The sequence below is a fragment of the Phyllostomus discolor genome, chromosome 1 (genome assembly GCF_004126475.2).
Source record: "Phyllostomus discolor isolate MPI-MPIP mPhyDis1 chromosome 1, mPhyDis1.pri.v3, whole genome shotgun sequence".
Classification (NCBI taxonomy): Eukaryota; Metazoa; Chordata; class Mammalia; order Chiroptera; family Phyllostomidae; genus Phyllostomus; species Phyllostomus discolor.
Window position 1 is genome coordinate 185,987,131 of NC_040903.2, and position 20,242 is coordinate 186,007,372.

Below are 20,242 nucleotides of genomic sequence, written 5' to 3' on the forward strand. Positions count from 1 at the left end.
GGTTCTTTGAAGAAAAAAATGAAATTTTTAGTAGTTTTATTGGTTTAGCAGTACATTTGGTCAACCTCATGGTAAAATACTTCAAGTAGTATTTTATTCCAAAACCAAACAAAGGGTTAACAATTTTTTTAAAGATTGAATGTTGATATTTCATATACACATATACACATTCTTATATTACTTTAAAAAACATTTATATTTCTGAAAGTCCACTTTACAAAACCTATCTTCCTGCACTATCCAGAAAGTAATCTATTTTGGCACCTCTAAGCTTTAATTTAGTTCCTTGTTTTGCTTTGTTTCCTTTTATAAAGGACTCTACATCAACTGATGATATGTGGTAAAACTGCTCATCTAGCCATGGAATTTACCTTCACCTCCAAAGGAGGAGAGTACAGCTCATCTTCATTGAACCTTTTAAACATCCATCATCAACTTTAAAGAAGGGCGTATGACATGGGTGAGAGTGGTTACACCAGAGAACTTCAGCAGTACAACAGCTAGCCCAGAACTGATTTTTTTTTTTTGTAAATTTGAGACTTACGTAAACGTGATTTCAAACCATAATTCATGTTGTAAATCAGACTCCAGCAATTTTTGTTGTATGATTTTGTTTTTTGTAAAGTGTAATTGTCCTTTGTACAAAATGCTCATATTTAATTATGAACCGCTTTAAATCACTATCAAAGTTGCAAGAAATGTTTGGCTTGTTGTGTGACGCAACAGATATATAGATCTTTCAAGTCATGTGTTTGGACTCGGGGTTGGGACAGGGAGAGCAGCAGCCATGTCACCTAGACACTCAAATGTACACTTGATTATGGAGAAAAATTCCAAAATTTCATAAAGCCAAACATCCAGAGAGTTAATTGGAAACTATCTTAATGTTCTTGGCAGCGGGATTGGCGTTGTTGATAAAGCTGGTCCTTTCATTTAACTGTCTTTTAGGTTGTTCTCTACTTGTTGCCGTGAGTATTGCAGGTTATGCAGTATATTCATAAAAATATCAGTCTTGGGGGCTAAAATGCCTTGATTCTTTGCACCTCTTTTAAAAGTCCTTACATTTAATTATTAATTGATAAGCAGCAGCTTCCTACATATAGTAGGAGACTGCCACATTTTGCTATCATGATCGGCTGGGCCTGCTGCTGTTCCTAGTAAGATATTCTGAATTCCATTTTATCAATAAAGCTTGATTTAACAAACAAGAAATTAAATCATGTATGTGTAATTCCTCCTTTACCCTGCCCTTTTAAAACACCATGCCATTGTAAATGAGAAGTTTCTCATTGGGAAAGATCTTAGTCTCTTTTAATTGGAAAATCCTGTTACTCAAGGCATAGATGGAACTGTTTCCCTTCCATTAGCAAGACTAAAAGATTTAAGTCTCTGTTGTTCCTTAATCTATTTTTTAAATGGGTTTCTTTCTGGCTGCTTGTATTTCATTAAGATTGTATCAGTTCAGATTTGCCTACTGTTTAATTAAAATAATTGTCAGAGCTTGACAATCTTAACACTCTTATGATAGGTGTGTGTATGTTTGTGAGTGTGTGTTTGCCTGTGATTTTTAATTGGCCCATGTCTTTAGAATCCAAGTTAAGATGTATTTGTGATTTGAAATATAGCATGTTGATAATATTTAGCTGTTGGCCTTTAAAAATAACTTTCAAAATTTAAGGAACTGTATATAAAAATAACCTAATTTAATTTAGGCTTAAATCACTCTGATTAAGCATGTGAAAGTAATTTTAAAATCTGTCACGTTGAAAAAACTACTGTTCTGTGCCCTTCTGTATTTTTGTCTCTTTAGGTTGAATATTGTATTTATCACCGTGTTAATTAATCACTCAGTAGGCAGATTCCCCACTAGAAAATTATTAAAATACAACATTGGAATACAAAATCAAAATTTTTTGTATAAAAGGTAATATAATCAGTTCTGTTATATTTGTTTTTCCATAACTTGGAAATATACATATTTGTATATATAGCCTTAAAACTAATGTAAAGTTAGGGGAGTAGTGGAAAAAGTAATGTGAAATGTCTCAGATTTAAGTAGTTACATACCAGCAAAATCTTTTCATTATCCCTCTTATTTGTGAGGTGATTAAATGTAACTTAATTGTATTTAATTTATCTTAATCCAGCATGAATGGAGAAAAACAAGTACTATTTATATTTAGAAATTCATAACAGTTGGAATTAGAGAACCAATTCCATACTTAACATACAAATAAATGCATAATGTCTAAATCTGTGGTAGAGTGCGAAGTATGATAATGTTTTAAGTTACGGCTTTGCAAGCATCTAAATGTGCATTTAATGAATAGTAGTGCTTCTAGTATAGATTAATTACCAGACATACTGGTACTTAAAACTAAGTCCCTATTACGAGAAGCCAGGTTCTTAACTTTTTAAGTAGACTCAACTTTTTAGTTCTAGAAATTTCAAAACCTTGAATTAGATTTTGAAATGCAAAATCTTAAATTATAAGTAAAATATATGGTAGAAAGCTATATTTTAAACTAATAACAGCATATATACTCTTTTAATTTGAGAGTCTTTAAATAGAAAAGAGGTTAAAATATTCCTCTGTTAAAATTATTAGTACTGAAATATTAGGCTTGGAAGTGAGAAAAGTCTGTAATAAGTGTGATCTAAGAAGACTAAATCTTTTCCACATGAGTCAGCATTGCCACATTAGATATAGTTTTTCATTATAAAAATGCAGGAAGTATACATCATAACAGCAGACTATGTGTTCTTCATTTCTGGGGGTAATGGTGGTGGTAGGGAACCAACCACACTTTTAAAAGGCACTTTTGCACCTCTTTTGTGCACTTCATTTTTGTACCACTTCAATTCTTGATGTCCCACCCCCTTTTGTGTGCTAACTAGCATCTCAGGGCAATGCCTCAAAATATTTTGGTGTGTTGTTTGTTATTTTCTTTGGAGGGGCAGTTCATGTGTGATGATAGCATACTGTTCAAAATGTACTTTCATTTAAATGTTTTAGTAGTATGAACCTACTTTGCTGCTTTTAATAGGAAATTCATTTTGTATAGCAGGCTCTTGTTACCCTAACATTAAACAATTTCGCTGATCTCTTATTGTTTTAGCAAGGTAAACTCATAATTTCTACTTTCTTAGGGAATATACTTTTACAGATAACAGAAGCATTTCTCAGTATTAGCATTAACTTTTAAAAATCCAAGAGGTATTTTTCTTACTCAGCTTTAGAACTATTTCAAATGTATTTTTAATTATAAAGCATTAACTTGCTTCTAGAGTACTATGCAATTAGTGTACTGCTTCAGCCACTTAATTTTTTTTACTAACTTAATAACATTAAGAAATTTGGATCAAAGAATAAATCAATTATGTAATTCAAATAGTCTGAGTTATAGCAGTACTTTTAGTGATCATCCATTTGGCAATATATTAATCCAGCTAATAACTCAGCTTTTCCACAAAATGTATTGAGTAGTTATTTGCAAAACACTGTTCTAGGCAAAGCACCTTGGACTATAAAGAAATGAATAAATAGGTCCTTGTCCTCAAGGAGTTTATATTTTGAGTAGAATTTATATTCTAATGTATGTTACTAATATAACTGGATCACTCATCCAAAAAAATAGTTAATGTCCACCTAATAGTTATATTACCTGCCAGATAATTTCCTGAATAAGGCAGATCTCTGCCCTAAAGACTGGTCTGTATTTCTTTCATTCCCTTGAAAAATCTGTTTATTTTCTCCACAACAAAGTTGAAAATCCCATAAATTTTGCTCAGCAGAGGAATAAAGTTGGACTGATGAAGCTCAAGTCTATTCAGCATGCTTGATTGTGTTTAACAAATGGCCTTTACTCTCCTGCTGAGAGAAGCAAGTCAACGAGAGAGGTAATAGTTTTCTTAGAATTCTGCAGCCCTCGAAATTTTGGTGTATTTTGAGTTTTAAGGCATTTAAAAATATACGTAAATATATATTGGCTAAATTTATCTTATTTATAAGTACAACTCTGTGTTCTGTTCTTGAAAACATACTGCCAGTGCTAATATCCAATTTTAGCTAAATGATTACTATGTGTTTTAATATTTTTAAATAATTTCACTGCCTATCTTGACTGGACAAATTCATATGGAAATTCAGTTTGTGATTTCTGAAAGAAATGATTAAATTGGTTAAGGGTGTTCTTTTCTGTTTTAATTTTACATTTCATGATGTGTATACTTTCAATTCATAAAGTTTGAGAGGTCTAAGCCTTTTAATGTTTTGATTGCTATTTGTACAGTATTATGTTAGAATTTGGTATTAGAAAATATTATGTAAATATTTATGTATAAATGTCACTCATTTGAGGTTTTTCTTTGAAAGGACTGTAAAGAGTTTCATATACTTCTTGCTTGCAAATCCTGCTGGTAAGGTGACTGTTTTTTAATTGAGTCATCTAGTCTTCTAGTTAGTTGGGTTTTTTTTTTTTAAGCACTTAGGAAGACTTCTTTGTAGTTTAAAATTTTCCAAGCCTAAGTTTACTTTATTTCTTTCAATAATGTGCCACGAGTTTTGGATTGTATTTCTTTTCAATTAAATGTTAGTTTAGAATATGCTTGAAATATTTAAGAATACATTTTCTAAGTGTTATGAGTATTGTTTTATTGGTCAGAATAATGTGTCAGTCAAGTGTTAGTTATTACTGATAGTCAGGATGCTATATGCAGAAATTATGAGAGGTGTTAGACTCCACTTCATTGTCAAATAAACATTTCCACTTCGTTCACCTCAACACAGGTTTCCCTTTTACCTGCTGTACATATTAAACTTGTGGCTTCTGATCTCATCTTTTTCTAAGTATATTACCAACAGGGAGGAATGTGCCAATTAGAAAAACTAAAATATATTGAAATTGTAGTTGAAAACCTATACTTTCATTAGTTGTCGGGAAAGGTTATTTAAATTGGTATAATAACAAAGTGACTCCCCGCCCCCCCACCATCCCCCTGCCTTATCCTGCATGAAATGTTGCTTCATTTCCTGTACTAGCCTCTTGGTGTTCTCTCTTTCTTCAGACTGAAACAGGCCAATTCTATTTGTTTGAGCAAGAAAACTTAGTTTATTACCTCACCAAGGCCAATTAATACTATGTAAAACTGGGCCAAAAATAAGGAAATTTGGGAGATGAAGGAGTGAGGTTATACCAGTGAGGATGACAGAGGAAAATTATTCTTAATTATTTTTAAAGTCATAGGAAGGTCTTCTTGGACCCAGCTGTGTATTAAGAACTGTTGCGTCACATTAACCAGCAAGAAACAACCTTCTTCAGATGATTTGGTTTTTCCACCAGGGGAAATGATAAAAAAAAATACTGCTGCTTCAACATAGAACAAAAAAATGAATGCAGTGTTTCTTCACCACAAAACCCAACCTTTCAGTTCTTTTCATTGTTTCAAACCCAGTTTTCCACTAATAGCTTTGTCATTGAACTAAATGTTAAAAAAGTTCAATAGTTTTTCCTTTCTTTATACATAGTCCTCCTGACACAGTAAAGGACATATAATAATGTTTGTGTTTGTATGGTACTATCTGAAGTTGTAGTTTTTTAGGAGGTTGGGTAATGATTATATTTAAGTATAGGTATAAATTCACTATAGCAATGTGTTTTAACCCTTTAGGGTTACTTTGAGACTGATGAATCCTAGGAACTTCCTTACCCAGGAAAATAGACATAACTCCCCAAAGTTTACAATATTGCAGTGGTTCAGGGGCTTCTGGTTAAGATCTCATACTGTAGAATTATAGGGCATTGACTTTTCCTGCAAAGCCATAAGAAATATTTCAAGGGCATCAAAATAATTTGACTCTTTTAAAGAATTGTTTCACTTTTTAAAAGGTAGAAGAGGCAGGCATGGGCCCAGGCAAGAATCTGACATTAAAATATTCTTTAAAAAAATTTTCTTTTAATCTTCACCTGAGGATATGTTTATTGATTTTAGAGAGAGAGAAAGAAACATCAACTGGTTGCCCCAACCAGGGATCAAACCCACAAACTAGGTATGTGTCTTGACTGGGGAGCGAACCCACAACCTCTTGCTGTACAGTATGATGCTCCAACCAACTAAGCCACTGTGCCAGTGCTAAAATATCTTTTTAAAGATTGTGTTTTGGGGAAATGGAGAGTGATTAAAAATGAAAAAAACAGTATTAGGATAGTTTTGGAAGATAACATTCTCTGCTTTTGCCACTTTTAAAAGTCAACAGAAAAGAGGTAAAACACAAATTGAGTGTTTCTAGACTGTTTCTGACCTTCATGGTGCAGATGCAGTCTGCACATTGCAGCACACTTACTACATTCAGCACATTTCATTGTCAGGTCTCACTCAGGCTTGAAGATTTTGAGCTTCCCGGTGTTAGGTTTCATTAAATGTTTAATTCGCTTCAGGTTCCAAGGAATTAGATATTTGAGTACTGATACAGAATGTTGAAAATAAGATGTAATAACATGGCAGCCACCAATGTGTACAGGATTAACGTGATTTCTACTAAAATGTAACTACCATGAAAAAATTCATTAGCTTGTTGCATTTTTTACCACAATTAGATGTTCAGTTACAGCTTATTTAATCACCATTTGTGGAAATTTTGAAACAGAAACCATTCATTGCCTTAGTTGATTAGTTCTTAACTAAGTCAACAGTGTACGTACTTATAGGAAAATATCTTGTTTGTAGTTATATGCTCCATTCTGGTTGGTTTCACTATTGAAATGATTTATTTCGCTTAATTTGTATCAATGTGATGAGTGGAGAGACCATGTACATATTAAAAGCATGTTGCATTATATGTATATTGATCTTTTTTAATTTGTAAGTGTAAAACTAATACAGCTGCAGAAATGTTTTTTCCAAACAGTGTCTAACAAAATTCCCTACAGTAATTCACCCATTCTTTGAAGTTTATGTGATTCAGACTTTTAAAGAAATTACATAAGTGTATATTTTGTATTATGTACTATTTCCTAGTTCAAAGAAAATATATTCAGTTTTAACCTTAAGAATGTACTTCTTTAAATTATATTTTATTATGCTATTATAGTTGTCCTGATTTTCCCCTTTTGCCGGCACCCCCTCTCCCTCAGGCAGTACCCTCCACCATTGTTCGTGTCCATGGGTCATGCTTAGACGTTCTTTGGCTACTCCATTTCCTATACTCTGTTACATCCCCATTGGCTATTCTGTGACTACCTATTTGTACTTCTTAATCCTCTCACCTCTTCACCCATTCCCCCCACCCCCCTTCCATCTGGCAACCATCAAAATGCTCTGGATATCCATGATTCTCTCTCTCTTCTTATTGACCTAGTTGTTTTTTTAGATTCAGTTGTTGATATTTATTGCCCTTCTACTAGTCATAGTTTTTATTATCATCTTTTTCTTAAATAAGTCCCTTTAGCATTTCATATAATAATTGGTTTGTGATGATGAACTCCTTTAGTTTTTTCTTGTCTGGGAAGCTCTTTGTCTGCCCTTCAATTCTAAATGATAGCTTTGCTGGGTAGGGCCATCTTGGCTGTAGGTCCCTGCTTTTCATGACTTTGAATATTTCTTGCTAATCTCTTCTAGCCTGCAAAGTTCCTTTTGAGAAATCAGATGACAGTCTTATGGAGTTGCCCATAGGTAGGTAACTACTTTTCTCTTGCTGCTTTTAAGATTCTCTCTTTATCTTTAACTTTTGGCATTTTAATGATGATGTGTCTTGGAGTGGGCCTCTTTTTATCCATCTTTTGTGGGACTCTCTGTGCTTCCTGGACTTGCATGTCTATTTCCTTCACCAAATTAGGGAAGTTTTCTCTCATTTTTTTCAAATGGATTTCCAATTTTTTGCTCTTTCTCTTATCCTTCTGGTACCCCTATGAGGCAAATGTTGGATTGCTTGAGGTTGTCCCAGAGGCTGCTTATATCATCCTCATTTTTTTTGGATTCCTTTTTCTTCTTCTGATTGGTTGTTTTTTGCTTCCTTATGTTTCAAATCATTGATTTGATCCTTGGCTTCATCCACTCTACTGTTGTTTCCCTGTAAATTGTTCTTCATTTTAATTGGTGTAGTCCTTGTTTCTGACTGGGTCTTTTTTTATGCTGCTGAGATCCTCACTAAGTTCCTTGAGCATCCTTGTACCAGTGTTTTGAATGTTGTATCTGATAGATTGCTTATCTCCCTTTTGTTTAGTTCTTTTTCTGGAGTTTTGATCTTTTCTTTCATTTGGGCTATGTTTCTTGGTCTCCTCATTGTGGTAGCCTCCCTGTGTTTGTATGTTTTAAGTAGAGCTGCTTTGATTCTGTGTCTTGGTAGCATGGCCTAATGTAGTAGGTGTCCTATAGGGTCCAGTGGCACAACCTCCCCTGTCACCCAAGCTGCGTACTTGAGGTGCACCCTTCATGTGGGCTCAGTACACCTTCCTCTTGTAGTTTATTTAGCCTTGGTTGCTGTTGGCAGATCAGTGGGAGGGAGTTACCCAGGCCAGTCAGCTGCAATGATTGGCTGTGACCACTTATCACCAACCTCCACCCTCCGTGGAGGATCAGCTATACAGGGGAAGTATGGTGATGCTCTGACATGGTCTGTAGCTGTCCTCTAGGTATGCTGGTCCTGGGGGGTGCTGGTCACGGTCAGCCCCCCCACCTATGTTTTGCCTGTGGCCACCCTGCCTAAGCTGAGCTATAAAACAATCTGAGATGGCTGCTGCTTGTGTTGGGCTTGAAGAATCCCAGACAAAGCCAAGCTGTTAATCTAAGCTGGCTGCTGCTAGTACCAAGCCTGGGGCTTACTGAGTCCAGCTGTTGCTTGTTTGAGAGGATTTAGGATGTTTTGCACCATGAGCCAAGATTAGCCATTCATATGGAAAAGTAGCTGGGGTGGGTTGGTAAATTGGGTGGGGCAGAGTCCCAAAAATCTCCAAGGCCGGTCATACAGTGTTAGCCAGGTTAATGGAGCCTCTGACATGACACCAGCTTACCGGCTTTGTGGCTCAGTCTGGATGGATGTGTTTTGTTTTTTTCTTTTATTCTGTAGTTGTCAGACTTCCATTCAACTTGATTTTGGATGCTTCTGAGTGATGGTTGTTCTATAGTTTAGTTGTAATTTTGATAGGGTTGTGCAAAGAAGTGAGCCATGTCTGCCTACGCTGCCATCTGGACCAGAAGTCCTAAGAGTGTACCGTATTTTGCTGTATATAATGCACTTCTGTGTATAATGTACTTCTGTGTATGTGTATCCATGTTTTTGTGCACATTATACACAGGATTATTATACCTGTTGTTATGCCCATGGTATGGAATCATTATGGCCATGTATATCGCACATCCTTATTTTTCTCTCAGAGATTTGGGCAAAAAAAGTGAGCATTATACACAGTGAAATACTGTACTTTTTGTTTTCAAGTCCACTGAAGAAATTTCATTCAGCCTGTGAATGCTTGCAAATGATGTGAGATGAAAAGCAAAAATAATTTCTGGTTTGCAAAATTAGTGCCACTAAATAAACAGGCAGTTGCATAATGCATGTGTATTTATGATTGATACTACAAGCAGTGTTTTTGTTCTGGCTAGAAATCTAGAAATTTTGAAATTTCCAGTTATTAGGAGACCTTAAGAGAATTTTTATCAACTAAACTTGGTTAATTTGCTGTAAAAGATAGATCTAATGGTCACAGTTTGAACTAGGCCTGTTGCCTCCTGACTTTAGGAATATTAGTGAAAGCCAGTAAGTTTGGGCCAATGGTTATTTTCAGGGAAACTCTGCAGAAATAAAGAAGCCAAAGATAGTTTCTTTTTGGCAAGAACATTTCCATTGTCGTCTTGTAGATGGTATATATATATATTTCTGACCCCCTTAAAGAGTTGCGATTGGGATTTGGGTGTGGTCTGGAAAAGAACTTACTCACACGCATTGTGTCCCTGGTTTGATGCCTGCTTCTTAATAGATATACATGTGTGCGTGGTTAGGATACTTGCTCTATTAATTGTATTAAGTGGTTGTCCTGCCAGTGTCTGAAAGTATGACTTACTTTCTTGTCTGAAAGTATGACTTATTTCATAGGCTTGCACAATTAAATTAGGGGAGTTTTAGAGTATATTGAATTGGTGATGTAAGTGAACCTCTGTGACTGTAAGAGCTCTTTTGTTCCTTGTAAAATGTGCAATGAAACACAGTAATGAGGCCTCCTAACCAAAGATACAGCAAGCCTTAGACCTAAGTAAGGTTGAGGCAAATAAGGATTTACCTGACTCTGTATAGCTAGTACCTGTTCACTTGCCAAGTATATCCTTTTTTTTTGTAGTTTTTCATTTGCAAGTTGAAGCTACGTTTTTGTGGGGGGTTTTTAGTAAAACTTGTTTATTTCCCTTACTTTTCTCTCCTTAATTGATCACTGACTGAGAAACTAATATTGAGGTACTCAACTTTCTCTTTTTTCCTTGTTACTGTTTAATAGCTCAGATTGACATTCTTATCAAGTCATAGAAATTTCGATTCCAGTTGAAAATCAGTTTGTAGATTAACTACCCCAGAGAAACTTGTCTTGCATGCCTTCCATAGGACTTTGTTTACTTGCTGCAAAACTTGTGCTCAGCTGCTGCCTCTTCTCTACATGAGATTTATATTTATTTGTTCCAGTACCTTAAATAAGGTGATTCAGAGTATCTAAAAAACTTTGCATTAGATCACTTGTTTCATGTTAATAGCTGTATTGTTACTTAAATAGTGCATTTGTTAAACAGACTAAATGTGTGCCATCTGTTCTCTGCTATAGTTTAGGTCCAGGCTTGGATCTTCTAGACTAAAGCACTTTCTCTGGCCTCCTTGATAAATGCACAAAAGCTTTGCCATGTGTTAATTTAAAACAGTGAAATTTCCAATAGTTGGCAATTTTCAATCTGCCAAAATGGCAGTTTTATCTGGTTCAATTTACTAGTTTCTGAAATTAGTTCTTGAATGATAAGATTGCAAGTCAGTACTTCTTGTTATTTAATTTAATCTAATCATGTCTCCTTAGAACTGGATGGCAGGTTTAAAAGAAAGCCATATATAGTTGAACAATACCAAATGTATAATTTGTTTTAAATAAACTTACAGTCACTCCAACTTTTCACAGATGCTCAACTTACTACTTAGACGTTGGTATGAGAAATGTTGTGTTAACAGTGGGTGACCTGGAAAGGAAATAATACTGAATTTAGTGTTCAGGTAGGATTATAATAAAACATAATGATAAGATGTGAAAACGCTTTTAATGTTTTATTTTGAATTACATAATCAGGTGAGATGAGTGGAGAGTTCCCATCAAAGGCGCTGGGATGCGCGGCGGCGCGGCCTCTGTGACGGGAGAGGTCACCCGCCCTCTGCACCGTCCTTTCAGTGCAGCCTGCCAGGGGATGAGGGCGCCAGCTCTGCTCTGGGCGACAGACTCTGGCTTGGGCTGTAGCTCTGCTGTGCCCTTCCTAAAGATCTTTTTTTGTATTATATTTTGCTATTTGTTTTGGTAACCGTTGACTAAAATTGTCTAGTATTTTAAAATCAGAGGGTTTGCTAGGAGAGTATGGCTGTTTCAGGTCAAAGGAGTTGTATGTGTACCTCCTATTAGCTTACTGAAACCATTACAGGGTGGGTTTTCTTCTAAATTCAAACAGTCTTGAATGTGTATTTGATTATATTTAATGAGGAAAACAAAAGATTTACTATATATCATTATAAAATCAGAATTATTATTAATTATTTTAATCAGTGGTATTTTAACTGCTTACCAACAAAACTGAAAGGTTTTTAAAAACTAAAAGTCTCCAGAAATTTTCTAACAAAACTACTAAAGTTTCCTAGTGATTGGATGTAGTAGAAGCACATAAGAAGTAGCTTTTGAAACTTGTCATTTTAGGCAAATAAAAGCCATATGTAACTGATTTAAATTCAACCTTTTAACTGTCTGCCTTTCTTGGTATATTTTGACATTCTTTGCTGCAGTGATCCTTAATGAAATAGAGAGGGGGGGTCTTAACCATTTGATAAGGGCAATGAAACTGCATTTGTGCCTAGATCACAGAGAAGCTTGCTCGGTGTCCTCCTTTCTTAATATTTACTTTTATGTCTGAAGTCAGAATGCTTGCCTTGTTACTTTCCTTTGGTTTTATTTTGAATACATTAAGTTCCTAGATGACATTCTGCTTTAGGACTTTTGTAAATTTTCTTTTTTAGAAAAGTCTGAGGGTATTGAATTCTGCATCCTTGGATATTATAAGGATTGGCGGTGTGCTCTGTCCTGATTTCTTTACAACTGTATGTTTAATGACATTATGGCTATAAGTGTATTACATGTGCATGTTTAAGTATCCTTGTCAACTCCATAGGGCCTGTCACTAGGTGTTACTGGTTCAACTTGACCTTCAGAGAGTTTTACTTGCTTCATGACCAGATGGATTTGACATCTAACAGGGACCAATATTGGTAAACCCTTCACGTCAGGAGGAGCAGGGTTCTGAAAAGGAAACTTCCTGGAGGGAAAGTCTCCATAATTTGAGATAAGGAAGAAAACAGGAGCGATTTTTGAAGATCACAGTTGGTCCTCTAATACTGCTTAAATTGTCTTGATTTGTTCAGGCATAAAAAATTGAATATGTGAAAATAATTGTATTTTTAATTTTAGAATCTGTGATCTTACCTAAAATATAACAAAGTTGACTTTTTGGGGGGGGTGGCAAGGAAGTAAGAGGAAAAGAGGCAAGAAGAGGAGGCTTTAAAGTTTTTTTAAAAGGTATCTTTTTTTAAGTAAAGAAAATTCTATTTCTCTGAAATTCAAATGGAATTAATCAATTTAGGCCCCATAACTCATGGTTAGGTTTTATTGCAGTCAATAAAGCATCACTGGTTGGTAGATTAGTCAAATCTCCTTTTGTTCTCCCTCCATTATGTCCCACACAGAGTATTAGCGGAAGAAGGAGATAAGCTAGCTTCAGTTTGTTAACTATTGCTTGTGTGTTTGATTAGGAAAGCAGTTAAAGTGAGCGTTAAGATAAGGATTTCAGGTTTCCCTTTCATTATCAGTTTTATTCCCAGGTTCTCAACCTGCCACCTACCAGCAAGATATTGTAGAATGACCTGGGAAGCTTAAGAAATCCTTCAGCAGTAAAGGTTACACTGGAGGATCACACTAAAAGCCTGGTTCTCTACCTGCTTCACAACCCTAGTGAATTCCTGCATCCTCACATCCTCTGTTCAAATCCTTGTGATGGCTCCTATCTCATGCTGTACAAGCCGACGTCCTTACAGTGCCTGTGAAGCCCCCTATGGGATCTGGTCCCTACGGCCTCTCAGACTCATCTCGGTCTGCTTTAGCCACACTGGTCGTCCTGGCTATCCTCAGAACTTTGTTTCACTCAAACCCTAGGGTTTGACAGGCACTTGGTTTAGTTGTTCATTCTGCCTGGATTGTGTCATTGGCCAAGGTCAAATCTAACTCCGAGGGGACATGAAAGGAGCACAAACGATTACTTGTGAACTATGGTGGCCCACTCTGCATTTGATGGCTGAATAAGCCTGTGGGTTTGACTGTGCCTACAGAAAATGAGATTGGTGTTATATACGCTTCAGGAGACAGTCTTCTTGAACAAGTGCCAGGCTGGGGGCCTATGGGTTGTCTCTTTATTGTAAGCACTCATGATTGTTAGGAAGAGGTCAGTGTTCTTGTGTCTTTGGGAATGAAGTGGATCACCTTGCATTGAGGGTGAGGTTAAATTTGCAAAGGCGGAGAGCAAAGTAGGAGGTAGGGAAGGGAGCTGAAACCAGTGAGGATGTTGGTCCTAGCAGGAACTTCCCATACTCTGCTCTGTTAAGGGGACTGAGAAAGAGCTACGTGCCTAAGAAAGCCTGCTTTATATGTCCTGCCCTTCTTGAAAAGAGTTATATGATACTGCTTATCTCAAATAACCTTTAAAGTGCAGTGGCATTTCAGTTAACACATGGAGTTTTCCGCCCATACACGTCCAATGCAGTGCTGTCCCAAACCTAAGTCTTTAAATAATTTTGGTTGATTGTCCAGTCAGAAAAATTTGTCAAGCCCCGACCCAAATGGGGTGTTCTGGGGCCTCAGGAAGAGATGTGGACTGTATAGAGCCTTGACAGTGACCTGGCAGTCCTGTAGGTCCGTGCAGAAGACATTCTTCATAACCTTAGCTGAGCCCCACTGGGCTGGCCTAGCCTGGCCAGCACCTGGCAAGCACCAGCCAGGAGCTGTGGTATGATTTGAACTGTTTGAGGCAAGTGCATGCGAGCAGAGAGGCGGGGACCACATGAAATGCCACTTGAGGTTTCCTGTTTGCTCCAGCTCTGCTGCTGCTGTTGCTGCTACTGCCGCTGCTGCCGCCGCCTCCACCACCACCAAAGAGAGCTAAAAGCAGTCAGGTATTTGATAGTTCATCATGTTCCAAGTTTTAACAATGGATAGCATGTTTCATAATTTTAAAAAACAGTCTTCAGTTTACCAGCAACTTGTTTCTAATGTGACTGTCTTAAAGATGTATCATTATGTGCACATTTCTGAGCTGTTTCTGAAGCTATTACCTAAGTTCATTCTGTGAATAAGATCATTTGGATGTAAACATGACAAGACCCTTTGTTTAATCAGAAAGCTTCCTTCCACCCATGGTGCTCTGCTTGCTTCCATTCTAAAGTAGGAACGAATACCAGGTGTGGCTGGGGCATATGAGGTAAAACAACGTATTTTCTTCTTAGTCCATGTGATTCTTTGGAGTAGAAATTATCTGAATATGAATGGTGAGCAAAAAACAAAAGCAAAACCCAGCAGCATGGGCTTTTCTCACCCACTGAACACTACATCTTCCTGCTTTTTCAGCTGTCCTGCCATCCTGTCCCACATTGTAGGGGAGAATTACTAACCAGTATTACGTAAATAACCCGGGCTGTCACTAACGCTGAAACATGCTGAAGGCCTCTGTTTCAGAGGCCTCTCCACTGCCGTCCACACCTGCAGTGGGCGTTTCTACCTTTGCGACTCAGGAGGCAGTTCATGTGGAAACTTGTTTGCTGTCTCTGTGCTCCCTCGCACCAGCAGACACGTGGGCCTCAATCTCATCTTCTCTAGATAATGATAGCTTATCTCGGAGGTGCTCCTGGGGCACTAACGTGAACTTTATGTTTGCCACAAAGTCTGTATTTTAAGTTAGACTACCTTAAGCCTCCAAATTTGATGTCAGGCTTTCTGATCTTTTTCTTGTGATGCAGGGAGGGAAAGGACAAATCAAATACAAAATCTAAACATGGATTATTGTAGAAACTGAGGAATATTAATAATTAAAATGCATTAGGTTTATCTCCCAGTGTAATTTAAAGTAACCTGTAAAAGAAAATTCTCAGACTGAAAACAGTGTTTTTTCAACCATCTTTGATCAATATTAATTGCCTGAATTAACTTCTTAGGGAAGGTCCCACATGCTTGGTTAACTTTTGACATAATTTTTACTGTAAAGTAACATAATAAAATTTGTCATTTTAACCATTTTAAACATAAAAGTCAGTGACAGTAAGTACATTCACAGTGTTGTTTAACTATCACCACTATTTCCAGAGCATTTTCATCATCCCAGATGGAAACTTGGTGCCTGTTAGGCCATAACCCCCCAGTCTCCCCTCAGCCCTTGGCGGCTGCCATCTATCTCTAGGACTTTGCCTGTCCTAAATATTTTATACAAGTGAAATCACACACTACTTGCCCTTTTGTGTCTGGCTTATTTAACTTAGTATAATGTTTTCAAGTCTAATTTATGTTATAGCATGTGTAGGAATTTCATTCCTTTTTATAGCTGAGTATTATTCCCATGATGTATATATCAGGTTTTATCCATCCATTGATAGACACTTGGGGTTTTTTTCCCACCTTTTGGCTATTGTGAATAATGCTGCTATGAACATGGGCGTGTACAAGTTTAAGTCCCTGTTTTCAGTTCTTTTCGGTATATACCTAAGAGTGGAATAGCTGGGTCGTATTTTAATTCTGTGTTACATTTATAGGAAGTGCCAGATGTTTTCACAGTGGCTCACCATTTTAAATTTCTACCAATGGTGCATGAGGGTTCCAATTTCTCCACATCCTCACCACTACTTACTTTCTATTTCTTCGTTTGTTTGCTTGTTTGTTTGAATAATAGCTGTCCTAATAGGTGTGCAGTGGTATCTCTCTATGGATTAGATTTGCATTTCCTTGATGACTAATGATGTTAAGCATCTTTTCATGTGCTTATTGGCTATTTATGCATCTTTGGAGAAATGTGTATGTTCTTTGTCCATTTTTTTAATTGGGTTGTTTATTTTTTTTGGCATATTGTGTTGTAGGAGTTCTTTATGTATTCTGAATAATAATACCTTATCAGATAGGTGATGTGCAAATATGTACTCCCATTCTATGGGTTGTCTTTTTACTCTGTTGATTTTACATTGTTTAGTGTCTTTTAATGCACAAAACTTCATTTTGAGGAAGTCCAATTTTTTGCTTTTATTGTCTGTGCTTTTGGTGTCATACCTAAGAAATCATTGCCTAATCCAAGGTCATGAAGGTTTTCACCCATGTTTTATCCTAAGGGGTACATAGCTCTTAAATTTAGGTCTTTGATCCATTTGTTATTTTTATTTTTTAATACATAAAATACTTTTATTTACTTTGTTGGGTCAGAGGGTCATAAAAAATTTTTGCTTAAGTACATATCAGCAAACAGAAAGGGGCTTTACAAGTCCAGTTACCTTGGAATTTATTTAAACTAAGAGGAAAGGGTCATAATGTTTTCATGTTAAACATACTTGGTTTTTTAAATAACAGTTGTGACAAATAACAGAAAGAATAAGGAATTCTCCACTTATCCTTGCAAAACACCAACATTTCGTCTCAAAACACTTTTCAAAATACTGTTGTAGCCAATACACAGGGGCATGACTTAACTGGGCATAGGAATGAAGTTTAGAAAACAAAGAGAAAAAAATCACACTGGAACTACTCGATCTTCAAAATCACTGAGCAAGAAAACAACAGCAACCTGCCACTGGTTTTACACAGCTTCTATGCAGTACCTGGACTTAAATCCAAGAGCAAAAATTAAAACTCTCCACTTCTATTTCTGGTAAACAACTGCATGGTAAGCTTAGATGACTTATAGTTTTTTATATTATTATATTTTATTTATTATGCTATTAAGTTTTCCCAATTTTTCCCACTTTACCCCCTCCACCCAATAGCCCCACTCCCTCAGGCAATCCCCACGCCATTGTTCATGTCCATGGGTCACGTTTAGAAGTTCTTAACATGACTACATTTTCTAGGCCGTACTTTACATCACCATGGCTATTCTTGAACTACCTATTTGTACTTCTTAATCCCCTCACCTCTTCACCTATTCCCCCAGATCCACTTCCCATCTGGCAACCATCAAAATACTCTGGATATCCATGATTCTTTCTCTCTTCTTATTGACCTAGTTGTTTTTTTAGATTCAGTTGTTGATATTTATTGCCCTTCTACTAGTCATAGTTTTTATTATCTTTTTCTTAAATAAGTCCCTTTAACATTTCATATAATAATGGTTTGGTGATGATGAACTCCTTTAGTTTTTTTCTTGTCTGGGAAGCTCTTTGTCTGCCCTTCAATTCTAAATGATAGCTTTGCTGGGTAGGGCCATCTTGGCCGTAGGTCCCTGCTTTTCATGACTTTGAATATTTCTTGCTAATCTCTTCTAGCCTGCAAAGTTCCTTTTGAGAAATCAGCTGACAGTCTTATGGGAACTGCCCAGTAGGTAGGTAACTACTTTTCTCTTGCTGCTTTTAAGATTCTCTCCTTATCTTTAACCTTTGGCATTTAAATGATGATGTGCCTTGGAGTGGGTCACTTCGCAGCCATCTTGTGTGGGACTCTCTGTGCTTCTTGTACTTGCATGTCTATTTCCTTCACCAAATTAGGGAAGTTTTCTTTCATTATTTTTACAAATAGATTACCAATTACCTGTTTTTTCTCTTATTCTTCTGGCATCCTTATGATCTAAATGTTGGAATGCTTGAGGTCCCAAAGGTTGCTTACACTATCCTCAGTTTTTTTTTTTATTCCTTTTTCTTCTGTTCTGATTGCTTTTTGCTTCCTTATGTTCCAAATCATTGATCTGATTCTCAGCTTCATCCACTCTACTGTTGTTTCCCTGTAAATTGTTCTTCATTTTAATTGGTGTAGTCCTTGTTTCTGACTGGGTCTTTTTATGCTGCTGAGATCCTCACTAAATATAAGCACCCTTATAACCAGTGTTTTGAACAATACATCTGATAGATTGCTTATCTCCCTTTTGTTTAGTTCTTTTTCTGGAGTTTTGATCTTTTTTGGGAGGGAGCATGTTTCCTTGTCTCCTCATTTTGGTAGCTTCCCTGTGTTTGTATGTATTAGGTAGAGCCTCTATGATTCTGTGTCTTGGTAGTGTGGCCTAATGTAGTACGTGTCCCGTAGAATCCCATGGCACAGCTTCCCCTGTCACCCAAGCTTGGTACTCAAGGTGCACCCTTCATGTGAGCTTAGTACACCCTCCTCTTGCAGTGGAGCCATGGTTGCTGTTAGCAGATCAATGGGAGGGAGTTACCTAGGCCAGTCAGTTGCAAGGATTGGCTGTGGCCACTGACCACCAACCCTCTACCCTCCACGGAGGATCAGCTGTGCATGGGAAGGGTGGTGAAGCACTGACATGGTCTGTAACTGTCCACTGGTTGTGTGGGCTCTGTGGTTTCCTGGGAGGTTCAGGCCAAGGTCAGCCCCCACCTGTGTTGTGCCTGGAGTCACACTGCATGAGCTACAAAGCAATCTGAGTGGCTGCTACTTATGCTGGGCTGGGAGGTTCCCAGGCAAAACCAAATTGTGAATCTAGGCTGGTTCACAAGGCTGGTTGCTGCTAGTGCTGGGTCTGGGGTCGCTTAGCAAGTGTAAGGCACCTGAGGGCTCACTGAGGCTGGCTGTTGCCTATTTGAAAGGATTTAGGAAGTTGTGAAGCATGAGCCAGGACCAGCCATTCATATGGAAAAGCCACTGTTAACACTTGGGTGGGCCCATAAGTTGGGTGGAATTCTCAAGGGATCTCCAAGGCAAGGGAAACAATGTTAGCCAGGCTGTTGGTGTCTCAGATACGGCACCTACCTGCCAGCCCTGTGGCTCTCTGGGGGGAGGATTTAGAAAAGGGACAATGGCCTCTACCTGCCTTTCTGGGCGAAGCTGTCTCCAGGCTCTTGCTTTGATGCCAGACATTTCAGTTCCTCACTGTATGCCACTGTGCTTTTCAGCTGCTACCCCAGTACTGGATTCTCAGAGGGAGTGAACCTGAGTAAGCAAGCCCTTCAAGAGGAACTGCTTGGGACTCCAGAAATTTCTTCCACCTACTCTACGCCCACTGGTTTTTGCAGCCAGAGGTTGTGGTGACTTGTCTTCCTGCCACTGCACTCTGGACTGGGAGGCTTGGTGTGGAACTGGGACTCCTCACTCCTGAAATTTTCTCTCCTGAATTTTTATTCCACCATACATGGCGTGGCACTTGCCTGTTCATCATTTCTGCATCTCTGCCCCTTCTACCAGTCTGGATGGATGTGGTTTCTTAATTCTGTAGTTGTCAGACTTTCTATTCAACTTGATTTCTGATGGTTCTGAGTGTGGTGTTCTATAGTTTAGTTTTAATTTTGATATGGTTGTGCAAGGAGGGTGAACCCTGTTTACCTATGACTCTTCCTTGACTGGAAGTCCTGTAGATTGACTCTTCGTTCTGGATTCTGCAGTGGCCTTTCAAGCCTTTTTTTTTTTTTTTAATTTAAAAGAGGCTAAGTTTTGACTCTTTTGTATCAATGTTACCAATGTTAATATTTCTTAGAATCTCAGGAATATTTATATTCTTTTATAGCTGGTACAGTGCAGGCTGGAGCTCCACTAAGCCAGCCTCAGATTTCTCCAGTTTATTTTGTGTGTAAATTTATGTAACAGTCTCATTCATGTTGGTCTCTAATACCATTCTCCCTATCACCATTTCTGCAAGAATATTGTGAACCTTGTCTACATAGAAAATTAAATCCATTTCACAGACATTTTCAAAAACACTTGTCTAATGTTTCCACAGATGTTTGAATTAGATCTGAAAATGCCAGCTCACTTTCTGAAGAATCCACACAGAAGGCAAAATATAATGT

At 37.3% G+C, this 20,242-nt stretch overlaps 1 protein-coding gene across 3 annotated transcripts in view; it reads left to right on the top strand.

Annotated features, from left to right (window-relative positions):
* Positions 1-5,390, top strand: part of PPM1A (protein phosphatase, Mg2+/Mn2+ dependent 1A) — a 35,606-nt gene extending 30,216 nt beyond the window's left edge. For 2 of the 3 annotated variants that reach the window (XM_028505957.2, XM_036010631.1), the window contains exon 6: positions 315-5,390. In XM_028505957.2, the coding sequence (XP_028361758.1) occupies positions 315-344 (30 nt within the window). In that variant the 3' untranslated portion in view covers positions 345-5,390. The remainder of the gene's footprint in view (positions 1-314) is intronic. The other variant, XM_028505958.2, reaches the window with a different exon arrangement.
* The last annotated feature ends 14,852 nt before the right edge of the window (positions 5,391-20,242 follow it).